Source organism: Ictalurus punctatus, chromosome 9 (assembly GCF_001660625.3).
Source record: "Ictalurus punctatus breed USDA103 chromosome 9, Coco_2.0, whole genome shotgun sequence".
Taxonomy (NCBI): Eukaryota; Metazoa; Chordata; class Actinopteri; order Siluriformes; family Ictaluridae; genus Ictalurus; species Ictalurus punctatus.
In genome coordinates, this window is record NC_030424.2 from 24,600,001 (window position 1) to 24,612,500 (window position 12,500).

General features: G+C 35.5%; 1 protein-coding gene across 1 annotated transcript in view; it reads right to left on the reverse strand.

Annotated features, from left to right (window-relative positions):
• Positions 1-12,500, reverse strand: part of alk (ALK receptor tyrosine kinase) — a 438,375-nt gene that overhangs the window by 64,984 nt on the left and 360,891 nt on the right. The window contains exon 5 of the mRNA XM_017477116.3: positions 9,304-9,431. Coding sequence (XP_017332605.2) covers positions 9,304-9,431 — 128 coding nt within the window. The remainder of the gene's footprint in view (positions 1-9,303; positions 9,432-12,500) is intronic.

Genomic DNA, 12,500 nt, shown 5'->3' on the forward strand with positions numbered 1-12,500 from the left:
GTAACACTGTATTAGACTCTGGGAGCTGCATGATTTAGTAGACAGGGAAATAGATGAGGAAGCATGAGGTTAAGGGTTCAGTTCTCAGATGGAGGAAGTTGCCACCATGGGTAAATGTACAGTATGTACTCTGCTGTTTGGCTAACTGATGAAGAGGATTATGCATGTACTATGGCAGCTGACAGAAGATATGTCCACACTTAGTGTTCAACTGTATCATTACATTTATACCCACATAAGCAACGATGCAGTATTTGACATATTCCTATAAAATCAGTCACATTTCATTGTTAGGTATGTGGTAAATTACTACCTTTGACACTGTCCATGCATCCATGATTCCAAAACTTTTGAAAAATGTATACATAGTCAACATATAATACAAATAATTTTGCAACACCTAAAATGTTCTGAAATATAGGTTGGTGGCCCTGTGAAAAATCAGTCCTAACAAGCTCCAGGCATACACCCATAAGCACAAGAGTTTAAAAAAAAAAAAAAGAAAAGAAACTGTGCTGATGGCAGGACTGAACGAGGTGTCAATGGTGGATGGTGCTCTCAGCTACTATTACCATGCCCTTGACACCCATATATTTCAAGAGCGCTTGACACCCATACATTACAAGGGTGCTAGACTGTGATTGACAGTCTAGCACTATGAGGAATCCCAATGCATGAGATGTTTCTTCATTTCACATTATCATTGTGAAAAGGGTAAAAGTTTGCAAGATAAAAAAGCCTAGAGATCTAATCTGTAAATTGCTGGGAAGTACTGATAGGGTGTAATTACAGAACAATATCAAAAGCCTGGCAATTCTGAGGGGGACATATTTTTTGCTACACTAACACCTTCCTGATACATGCAAACTATAGTTATTTTTATCTGACAGGCTACATAAAACGACTTGTGGATTACAAATAAAAATACACATAAAATAAATCACACATTAATTATTTTCTCCTAAAGTCTGAATAACATTTCTCAGTTAGATAAGCCTAAAAAAAAAAGCACCCATGTCTTAACTGAAAACTTCAGAGTGAAAATTCAAACTGGGTACTTTGAAGTTGCATTTACATTTTAATTACTTAAAATATTTTATGATGTAATGAATAAAATGATTAATATGGCTATGATTTTATATTGTCTCTGACAAGGAGGCAATATCATTATTTTATTGTGAGTATCATGTTTCTAATTCCCTTTTATGTTGGTTTATACATAGTAATGTTTCCTGTTACTGATATTTAATTAGATTTGTCTTCTACACAATTTTTAAATATAGAGTATATTTTCTACTTAAGACACCATCGATATAGGATGAATATCAAATGGCTTTCTATTTACTAAATGCAGTATGTGCTCTAGGTAGATATACTACCATAATAATTTTATATGCACTGTTTGCTAAGCAGAACCCATTCGTGATTCAAACACAGAATAAGCATGTTACCAACAGCACCTTTTGGATATGCTATCCACCCATCCATTTTCTGTACCACTTATCCTACACAAGATCATGAAATATGATCAGGTCATTGGGAGCCTGGATCCTATCCCAATGAACTCTGGGCACAGGATGGGGGATACCCTGGATGGGGTGCCAGCCCATCACAAAGCACAATCACACACACTACCGACAATTTGGAAATACCAATCAGCCTACAACACATGTCTTTGGACTGAGGGCAGAAACCATTAAAGCACAGGGTGAACATGCAAACTCTACACATACAGGGCAGAGGTGTGATTCAAACCCTCCACCCCAGAGGTGCGAGGCAAACCTACTAACCCATTCACCCACTCTTCCCCCTCTTTTTGAATATTGTTGCCTTATTTTTAACTTAGGAACATCTGAATATTATTTTTTTGCCTTTGAATACATACAGTACATATTTTTAAAAATCCATATATTAAAACAGTGTGGTTTATTCTGGGAGGCCTAGTGTATAGTAAGTAAGGTATAGTAAGTACCTTACATGTATAGTAAGGTACATGGCTAATTCAGTCAGTTTATGCTAAAATACGATTTAAAAAAATAAAATTTACATTTTGGTTAACTCATAGAGTATTGCTTGAACTTTGACACAAAATACAGTTGCCTGTGATCTGCTTGGAAAAAATGAACACTTTTGTTAGCTTTTGTTGGCAGATATGTTGTTAGATCTCAAGTAGCAATATCAAGACAGTTGTACTTGAGAAACACTGAATGCAAATAACTTTTTCTTGTACTAATCCAATATGTATTTTCTGCTGTATATTCATCTACATGTTGATGAAACTACACCTAATAGACTAACCTATTTGATCACTGCTGTACTGTATAACTTCATCCTTTCTGCTGAACTTGTTCAACCTTTCGCTTAATATGAGACAGATGAATGATAAAGACAAGTTGAATAAATGAGAAGAAGAAACACTTCTCAGGGACACTCCTGCTTTAGTCAGTAGACCAATAGGGAGCATAAATTAGTGATTGAATGTCTCTCCATTCCTCTTACCATCAGCGATCGGTGTGTGCTAACTGCATTCACTCATGCACTTCAAAACGAGTGGGGACCTTGTGAATATAAATGGATCTCATCAAACTCACACAGAACTTGACTCAGGGTGCAAGATATGGTTTTTATGGTGTCAGTGTGATCAAAAGCAGGTTTGTCAGGGTGCACTTAATGCCCATGACTCACAGAAACAAGTGGTGGTCAACTTAACATTTCATGAAAAGTTGATCAGTACCTCACTCACAAAAGGAAACAGTCCATGGCCTAAGGAAAAGGAAAACTTCTGGAGACACTGGCACTAAATACTACACTGGTTCAATGAGATAAAAGGGTATTTTCTAATGCTTATATGCTCTAATATGACCAAGGGGATATTTCAGCTCAAGTAAACCAAACCAGTGTTTTAACAAAGTGAATCTTTGCTAAGCGTCAAGCTACGTTGCCAGTAAGCATGTGCACGGTGTCACTCATGAACGTCTATCATCATTTTAAAGAGTGAAAGAAACAAACAAAATTGCAACATTACAAACAAATACCTAATATAATAAGTATTATGTTAAAATATCAAATGTTTTTCAGGTTAAGTTACTACCTACAAATGGCTAAAAAGTTTGACATGTTGTCATTTAGTAAATGAAGAATTGTAATTGTTGGCAAATTGATGTGGTATAAGAATCACTTCAGAACTCTTACTATAAATGAATGCATGAATGAACAAATTAATTTTGGTCTACTGTAATTAATTTTGGTGTTCATCTGTAAAAATATCATGAGTCAGAATCCAGCAATCTCTCAGATCAATTTAGTTCAAGTAAATACACAACAAGTACACACATAGTATTTACAGCAGTAAACTATATTTAAAACACTAAATGGCCAAAAGTTTGCTGACACCTGACCATCACACCCATATTTGCTTATTGAAAATCCCATTCCAAATCTTATTCTAGTCCCCGTTTGCTGTTATAGTAACCGCCAGTCTTCTGAGAAAGCTTTCCATTAGATTTTGGATCATGGCTGTGGGAATTTCTGGCCATTCAGCCACAAGAGCATTAGTGAGGTCAGGAACTGATGTTGGGTGAGAAATCCTGGGGTGCAATCAGCACCCCAATTCATCCCAAAGATGTTTGTTGGGTTTGAGGTCAGGGCTCTGTGAAGGACATTCAAGTTCTTCCACTCCAACCTTGGCAAACCATATCTTCATTGAGCTCGCTTTGTGCACAGGGGCATTATCATGTTAGAACATGTTTGGGCCTCTTAGTTCCAATGAAGTGAAATTCCACTTGCTAAACTTATCTAACTGGAGTTTTCGGTAGCCAAACGCTTAATAAGAGTTATTAAAAGAAAATGTGATGTTACACATTGGTAAACAATGAACTGTCCCAACTTTTTGAGTGTGATGCAGTCATTAGATTTGAAATGAGTGTATATTTTCAGATGTTTTCCTGAAGCAGTGCTGTCATATTATTTTATAAATAGAAAAAACTAATTTTCATAATTTTTGCTTGTTTTCAGTCTAAAATTCAGCATCCAATGAGATTTTCCAGAGACCTTTTTCTTCCCTGCAGCTCAAAATTCCGGTCTGGTTTTGTATTTTTGACAGACATTCAGATAAAAAAAGCTGTGCACCTGTGTGTTCACACAGGTCATCCTGAGATTATATATGTACATTTGTTTATATCTAAAACATGAACATATTGAATTTGATTCTCTATGGCTTAATTATTGAATTCAGCAATAATGCCAAAAGAATGATAACATGTCCTTGCTGCATAGCTCGATGCAATATGTTCACTTCATTAAAGGTGGAAAGACAGCCAGATCTGACACTTCTCATCTTTCCCCATCACACACACCTACTCCCCCAAAGAGTTAGCTATGAGACCCAGTCCATCAAACACATGCTGTGTGGCATGTAATTTGAGCTCCAGTGGCAGGTGCTTGAGGGATAAAGCATGTCAATCTGTTAATATCTGATGCAGGAAGCTGATGAGTCTAAAGGACAGCATCCAGGACATGCAGGTACACAACGTGCTTCAAGGTACGTACTGTCTGAAGAGTGACATGTGGGATTTGACTGTCCAAATACAGGGAGGTGGTTGGGCTCCAGATTCATTTGCATTGGCAGGCAGTGTGTGTGTGTGTGTGTGTGTGTGTGTGTGTGTGTGTGCGCGCATGTACGTGCGTGTATGCATTTTCAATTTTATCTGTGGCCTCACGTGTGCAATTTTCAACAACGTTTTATTGCTATGCTTTTAAATTAAGCTGCTCTTAATTAACAGTATTTATGGCATTAATTTGCTGTACTACTTATAGCTCATAAATGGTATAGTTCATGGTTTGTCTTAAGGGATGTTTAATATAGAGCGCTACAGTTTTATTGAGTCAGATGCACAAAAAAGAAGCAAAAAATATTGTTTGTGTTTGCATGAAAGAGCTTTTATCTTGAATGCTGAGCTCCACTTGTCAGACAATAAATGGGGAAGTGACACAGAAGCAGTTATGTTTTATTGAAATATATCAAGTCACACACAAAACGCTCAGTGTTTTATCATGATTGGATGATAGATAATATATTTCTTTTGCAAATATACTTGCTAAAAGATAACCAAATGTACCCAGCACTGAGATCAAGCATGTAATAGACTCTATTATAATTAAATACAATTGATTTGGAAATATCCAGGTCGTATTCCTACCTCACACCCATTGTTCCCAGGATAGGCTCTGACCAGGATAAATCAGTTAATGAAGATGAATAAATGATGAATTATTGATAGAGACATTTCATATGATTTGTTTGTTTTAATCTCAATGTTTAGTTTTGTTTAGAAGGTCAGAATATTTAAACAGTGTGATCAGTGTAGCACTCTGATCACACTGTGTTTAAATATTCTGATCTTCTGATATTCTGACCATGGCAGAGCCATGCAGATCACATACTATAATGAGTCAGTGTCTCTACCTCCTTTACACAACAGTCTGGGAATCCTAGATAGATTTTCAATATCAAGGGCATGCTATGAAGCCAGTGATAATTTATTGCTTCAAACATTTAGTTATACATTTATGGCATTTGGTAGACACCCTTATCCAGAGCAAATCTCTTTATCCTAGTTGTGCTTGCTGTGGTGGATCTATAGTCTACAGGAACAATGGGCACATGGCAGGAATAAACCCTGTATGGGATGTTTGTGGAAGGTGGGAGGAAACCAGATAACCCAAAGAAGACCCATGCAGACATGAGGAGAACATATGAAACTCCACACAAACAGTAACCTGAGCTACCTACTGTGCCACCATGCTGCCCTTTCACACTAACAATTTTACATGAAAATTGATTATTAAAGGTGTTAAACTGATAAATCAAAAGAGCTATAGTAAAGTCACAAACTTTATGACCATAGTCATTTTCCCATGTCAGAATTCTGGCCCCTAGAAAATGCAAATAAACTTTAATTCCAAAATCCAGATCCTTTTTTTTTTATTTTGATTACTCAAATACATTTTTTTTTTCTTCTTGTGTAAGGAGACATATCAACGATCCTTTTTATGTTGCTGTCTTTCTGGAATTCTGAACCCGAAAAAGGGAGATTGTGGGCTTCAGCATGACGGCTCACAGTAGATAATGATAGTGAGAGCCCTCATGAAGGCTGTTGTTGAAGAGAGAGAGTTTTTTTTTTTGTTGTTGTTTTTTACAAGACAAAGGAAGAGAGGGCCAACTGCTTTGATCTCACAGCATGGCATATGGCATTTTAATCTGAAAAATTCACATTACAAAACATACTGGCAAAGTCCAAACGGTCCTCTGTTACACACAAAAGCTATTCACAAGAACTAATAGTGCATACTAAATTACTATTTTATATAGAACTAAGAATGGCCATGCACTAATACCTGTATTATTACGTACTTAAATATGAACTAATGACTTATTACGTACTTAAGGCATGTACTAATCACAAACTAAGGAAGTGCTAAACTTAACTACAAGGTGGATCTTATGAATTGTGAATAATGACCACCTTAAGCATGTTAGTACATATTTGTTAGTTAATGTATTCATTAACGCACAGGGGTAAACAAAATCAAACATGCTCTAGAATATGAATTAAACGTGCATAATTTCAAATTGCTTATTTAATTTGAGATTATATAAACACATCATTGGAGGGCACTGGATCACATTTAGGATTTACATTGATCCCCCCTTATCTTAGAAGCGTTGAAACTAATTATAAACACAAACAATTTCACCTCAACACGTTTTGCGTCATTCTCCTTCCATTTCAATTCAAATTCCACTGTAGTATTACTATGTGTTCTGCATGGCTAGGGCCCGGGGCACTGCTCCTTTTCCCACAAAGGTGAAATTAATACAGTAACATTTATTCATTTAGCAGATGCTATTATCTATTACTATTTAAAATCAGTGGTATATAAGATTATTTTCCGGTGATTTAGTCTGTAGTCTGTCCTTAATTTGACTGCTTTTCTGTGTCTGTCACTCGGGTCTCTCGGCTTTATATCGTTATGAACAGTAACCCATTTCTCTCTTGTGCTCTTGCTCATGTTTTGGCCCACTGTCCCTCAATATGTCTGTGCACGGGTCGAGATTAAATTATTGGTGTTTATTATTAGTGCGTCTTTCTTGTTTTGGCAATAAACAATTTGAAATTATGCATGTTTAATTCATATTCTTTCATATAAAGAATGTTTGATTTATTTACCCCTTATGCGTTAATTAATACTCTAACATGTACTTAAATAGTTTTTTTTTCTCATGCATGAATTCATAAGACTCACATCATAGCTCAAATTAGATCTTCATTAGTTTGTGATTAGTACATGCCTTAATTCATCATTAGCTCACATTTAAATAATTATTAATTAGGTATTAGTGCATGATTATTTGTGCACTGTTAGTCTAAACTGTTACCAATAATTGTTCTTAGATGTTTGGTAAATTTATAAAAAGAAAATGAACTGTATAAAATAACCCTGTTTGTACAACATTTGCTTTATTATTATTATTCTTTTTTTATGAGGTGACTACGTACATGTGAATACAAAAGTTTGCATCCCCTATGTTTTTTTTGTTTGTTTGTTTTGTTTTTTTTTGAATGGAGAAAAAAAAGATCAGAAAAAAAGATTTTTAAACTTTGTCATGCCCTCAGTGTACAACCCTAATTCCCCAAAAGTTGGGATGCGGTGTAAAATGTAAATAAAAACAGAATGCAATGATTTGCAAATTTCATAAACCCATATGTTATTCACAATAGAACATAAAAACGTACCGCTTTAAGGAAAAAAATAGGGTAATTTTGAATTTGATGGCCACAGCAGGTCTCAAAAAAATTTGGGACGGAGAAACACAAAACTGGAAAAGTAAGTCTTAAGGTAAGTTAGTTCTGCTTCAGCTGTCACTTATGTTATAGCAGCAATAAACAGTCATTTCCTCACCAGACTTTAAAAAAAAAAATTTTTTAAGTTTTTTTCTTTAAGTTAATATAATAAACCTTTAAAAAAAAATGTTACTATGAAGCTGGAAAGCCAAAGATCCTCTGTCCTAAATACACTCCAGTGGCTGAAAAGACACCCGGGACTTCTTACCTAGATATTAAATAAACATCTCCTTCCAGAAAACTTATTATTAGTTTCAGATTTTACACAGTGTCTTTCATAAAAGTCTCTGTGAATTAGCTGTTACTTCAGAAACAATAATGTATTAGAATAAGTGCATTAACTTCTCTGTGTCCTTAACATAGAGAAATTTTTACATCATTATTATGACAGCTTTTATTCAGTAACAACATGGTAAAAGTCTCTATGAAGCCCACATTCATAAGTCATTATAATTGTGCTTACAAGTTGGTAATGATTCCTTGTATGCAATAATTATACTAAAATCTCTAATAATGTCCTATACATAATTGCTTGATAACTTATAATCATGTCTCTACATGCCATGTAGTGTATTTTATAATTAGTCTTTATAAGTAATAATGGCCTGTGTATAATTATACAGAAGGTTGAAAGACAGTATTAACTTTAATTGTGTGACATAATAAGGAAATACTTATTTCATGATTAATTAACATTAACACACATGAATATTATTGACATTTGAAAATAATATACATAAAAATATAGGTTTTATGTTCCAAAACACCCCCCAAAAATTATAAGAACATATATGTTTAGCCTTGAAGGAAGCTATGTAGGTGCAGCTCGTAGTTTTTTGAAGCACTAAATAATAGTTTAAATGCTTATTTTGTCATAATTTTTCTTGTCAATTTTATCTAGTCAAATTTGTCATAATTGTTAATAATTGTTAATAATTGTTAATCTTGTCATAATTGTTCTTGTCAATCTTATCATAATTGTTAATAAATAGACCTCAAATTATTTACAGGTCATTATTAGTTATAAATGTTTTTTTTTTTTTGTAGTGCACCACATAGTATTAGAATAAATGGTGATACTTGCATTACAACCTTATAATAACTTAGAGAACATTTATTAGAGCTTTTTTATGAGGCATTATTGAAATTTATAAAATTGCTAATCATAACTGTTTCAGTAAACACAGTTTTACTGATGTATGAATATGGGCTTCATAGAAAGTGTTAATAAAATTGTTTTTAATAAAACTTATCGCATATTTCCCTTCACACTACACATTCATCTGCTTAATAATAGTTAATTTCATAGTGTGAATTTAAAGAGGAAAAAAGATCTGAGGAGAACTGAGGAAACACAAGACTCTCATGCAGTATTAAAAGTGTAAACTTGCATTCTTACCCATGGTGCAGTTGGTAATGAAGAACGGGTTGTAGGTAGCTGTCTCTAGCTCTCCAGGCTGGTCGTAACTGGATGAGATCCTGAACGGTGTTTCCCGAGCTCCCAAGCTGAGGTGCACCACCGCCCAGCTGCCAAGGAGAGACAAAACCAGCAAGATCAGCATCATGAGCAGGCAGAAAGGTTGTCGAAGAACCGAAGTAGAGCTGTTCAGGGTCAGAGCAGGCCCTGAGTACCCTTCTTCTTCTCCCCGGTTCAGCCCACTCATTTTTGGGGAGCTGGCAGAGGGTGAAGCTTGGCTTTCTGACACCAAACCTGCTCCCTCTGCCATTTTAGGCTCTTTTTCAGTGTCACACATGTGCTATCGAAACAGGGATCCAGCTGTGGCTCTGGCACAGTGGATGTGAGCAGATGTGAGTGTATGTACGGACGAGTGGAGAGGTGTTCAGTGATCTGGCTTCCGAGACTGTAGCCAAACATCGCCTGTCATAATGTAGTCAGTGCACAGGCTAATTTTATTATGCAAATTGAATAGATTTCACTTTGCCTTTGGGCTACAAACCAATGACTTTTCTTATCTCATACATCACTCCCTCCCTCTCTTCGTAGCTGTCTGTCTCTCTCTTTCTGTCCTTCCCTCCCTCCTTCTTGACCATCTCCACCCTGTTTTCCCTCTTTGTTCACCTGGCAGTGTTTTTGCACGCTTGTTAGCAGACCTCTAATCTTGGCACAGAATTTACCTTGACATCTGATTCACTCAGTGGGAATTAGATCTGAGAAGCATGACAAAATGGCATCTCCGGGCTGCAGTTGTTCTAAATAAACACACAGACGGAGACAGATTTCATGCAAAGTGGTTACACTTAAACTGAATTGGCTGCATATAAATCAGCTGGACATTATGGTGAATGGGAACACCATTCGCAACACATTACCGAGCTATCGCAACAGCACGGTCACTGGAGAAAGATTTCCACTAGGAGTACATGAAGTATTTGTCCGTGTGAGCTCTTTTGATGCTGAAGCCATTGCTGTCAAACCCCTGTTACAGTAGCAGTACAGGGAAAAGAAAAAAAAAGACAAACCTTTCCAGTTCAGTACTCAGACTGTAAGGAAGGGAAGAGAACAAGCTTCCTTGTTACAAACATCTTCCGATTTATCTCCAGTTTCCTGAGGGTTTTATACTCTGACAGTGACTAAAGGTCCTGCTCAGTGTTATATCCAACCTCATAAGTAATGAAGCATCTAGAGATAATTTCATTGTTTAAATCATTAAATTGCCTTCTGCTGTTCATCACAAATGTGATTTTACTGATGAATTAGATGAGGTGTAATACATATGAATTGATATAATACTTAATGCATTATGATTAGGATGGCATTTCAATGTTCTCAGCTGCCATACTGTAATGACTGCTATACTGTGAGACTAAACATAAACCACATGATAAAAGATGTTTAAAAAAGTTCAAGCTACTGAAAAATATAGGGCAAAAATATAGTTCTTCTTCTTCTTCTTCTTCTTCTTCTTCTTCTTCTTCTTCTTCTTCTTCTTCTTCTTCTTCTTCTTCTTCTTCTTATTATTATTATTATGGGCGGCTGTGGTTCAGGTGGTAGAGCGGGTTGTCCACTAATCGTATGGTTGGCGGTTCGATTCTCCGCCCACATGTCGAAGTGTCCTTGGGCAAGACACTGAACCCCAAGTTTCACCTGATGGAGAAAGCTAGTGCCTTGCATGGCAGCTCTGCTACCATTGGTGTGTGAGTGTGTGTGAATGGGTGAATGAGAACTAGTGTAAAGTGCTTTGTGGAACCGCTAAGGTTAAAAAAGCACTATATAAGTGCAGACCATTTACCATTTAGTAGTAGTATCTACGGAGAAAACCTGTGATTAGTTACATTTTCAATATGAATTAATAACAGATACTTTTATATCTTTTTTATTTTTAGATCTTTATATAAGTTATATATACACTGTATATTACAATGCATTAATTCAATCAGTTTGGGAGCAGAAATAGCTTCAATTTGCTAGTTTAAATGCTTTATAGTATCCTTTGGAAGACACATGCACCTCCAGGAATTGTTAAACCAACAGCAATTTTTAAACACATCCAATGTTTTCAGCAATATAATAATACTATATACAAATCAGAATTATGTGACGATTATAAAATTGCCTACAATTAGAGACAGCACTTACCTGATACCCAGTATCGTTATCGGGCCTTTACTAACACAAAATGGTCGGTTGCTTATTGGAAAAACATATCGATAGTGGATCCTGTAAAAAATGGCAAGGACTGGAAGTGGATTTGGAAAATAAACAGTATTTTTTTTTTTTTTTTTTTGGACTGGAAATGTTTGCATATAAAGGAACTTGGCTACAATCTGTAAAAAAAAATAAAAAAAAAAAAAAAAAAAAATTAAGGGTTAAGTGCTTCAGTTAAAAAAAAAATCTTAGTAGATTTTAAAGAAATAAATGGGATAGGTATCCGTATACTCAAGGTTTCCGTATCGGTATCAGAAAAGAAAAAATGGTATCATGCCATTTCTAGATACAATATTACATTTTGCTGCAGTTTCGTTTTGGAATTATTATTTATATATAAATGCATTGTTTTAGCTCTTCCATGGTAAAATGACATTATATCTTCATTCTCTCAGTTCTCTCTGTCATAAACTCAATGAAACATTCATTCTAAAAACTAGTATTGCCTTTCAGAGGTGAACTCAAAATAATACTAAAAATTCTTCCTTGTGCATGTTAATAAGAATTGCTTCTATTAACATTCTTCATTATGATTCACATTACAATTCATGTCATTACTTCAGGTGAGGCATCCTTCTCTGTTCTTTATGTGGTGTGTGTTTTCATATGACAGCTCACCTATTATCTAATAGCACCATTCAATTCCTGAGCACGGATAGAGTGGTGTCTGAGGGATGGAGTTTATCAACTGTTTCAAATATGGTTAATCTCGTCTGGATGCTACAGATGGGCCACGCTTTGTTTGGATTAGAACTTAATATTCAAGGCCACTGTGGTCACTCTGAAGAATGCTCCTGTTTACACAACTGTTCATTTGCATTTGAGCGTCTATCTACTGCTATTGGTTGGCAGAGGGAACTCAAATCACAAAGACAATGTTCATCTTTTACTGAAAGGTCTTTTACACTCACCAACACAAGACGGCTAAT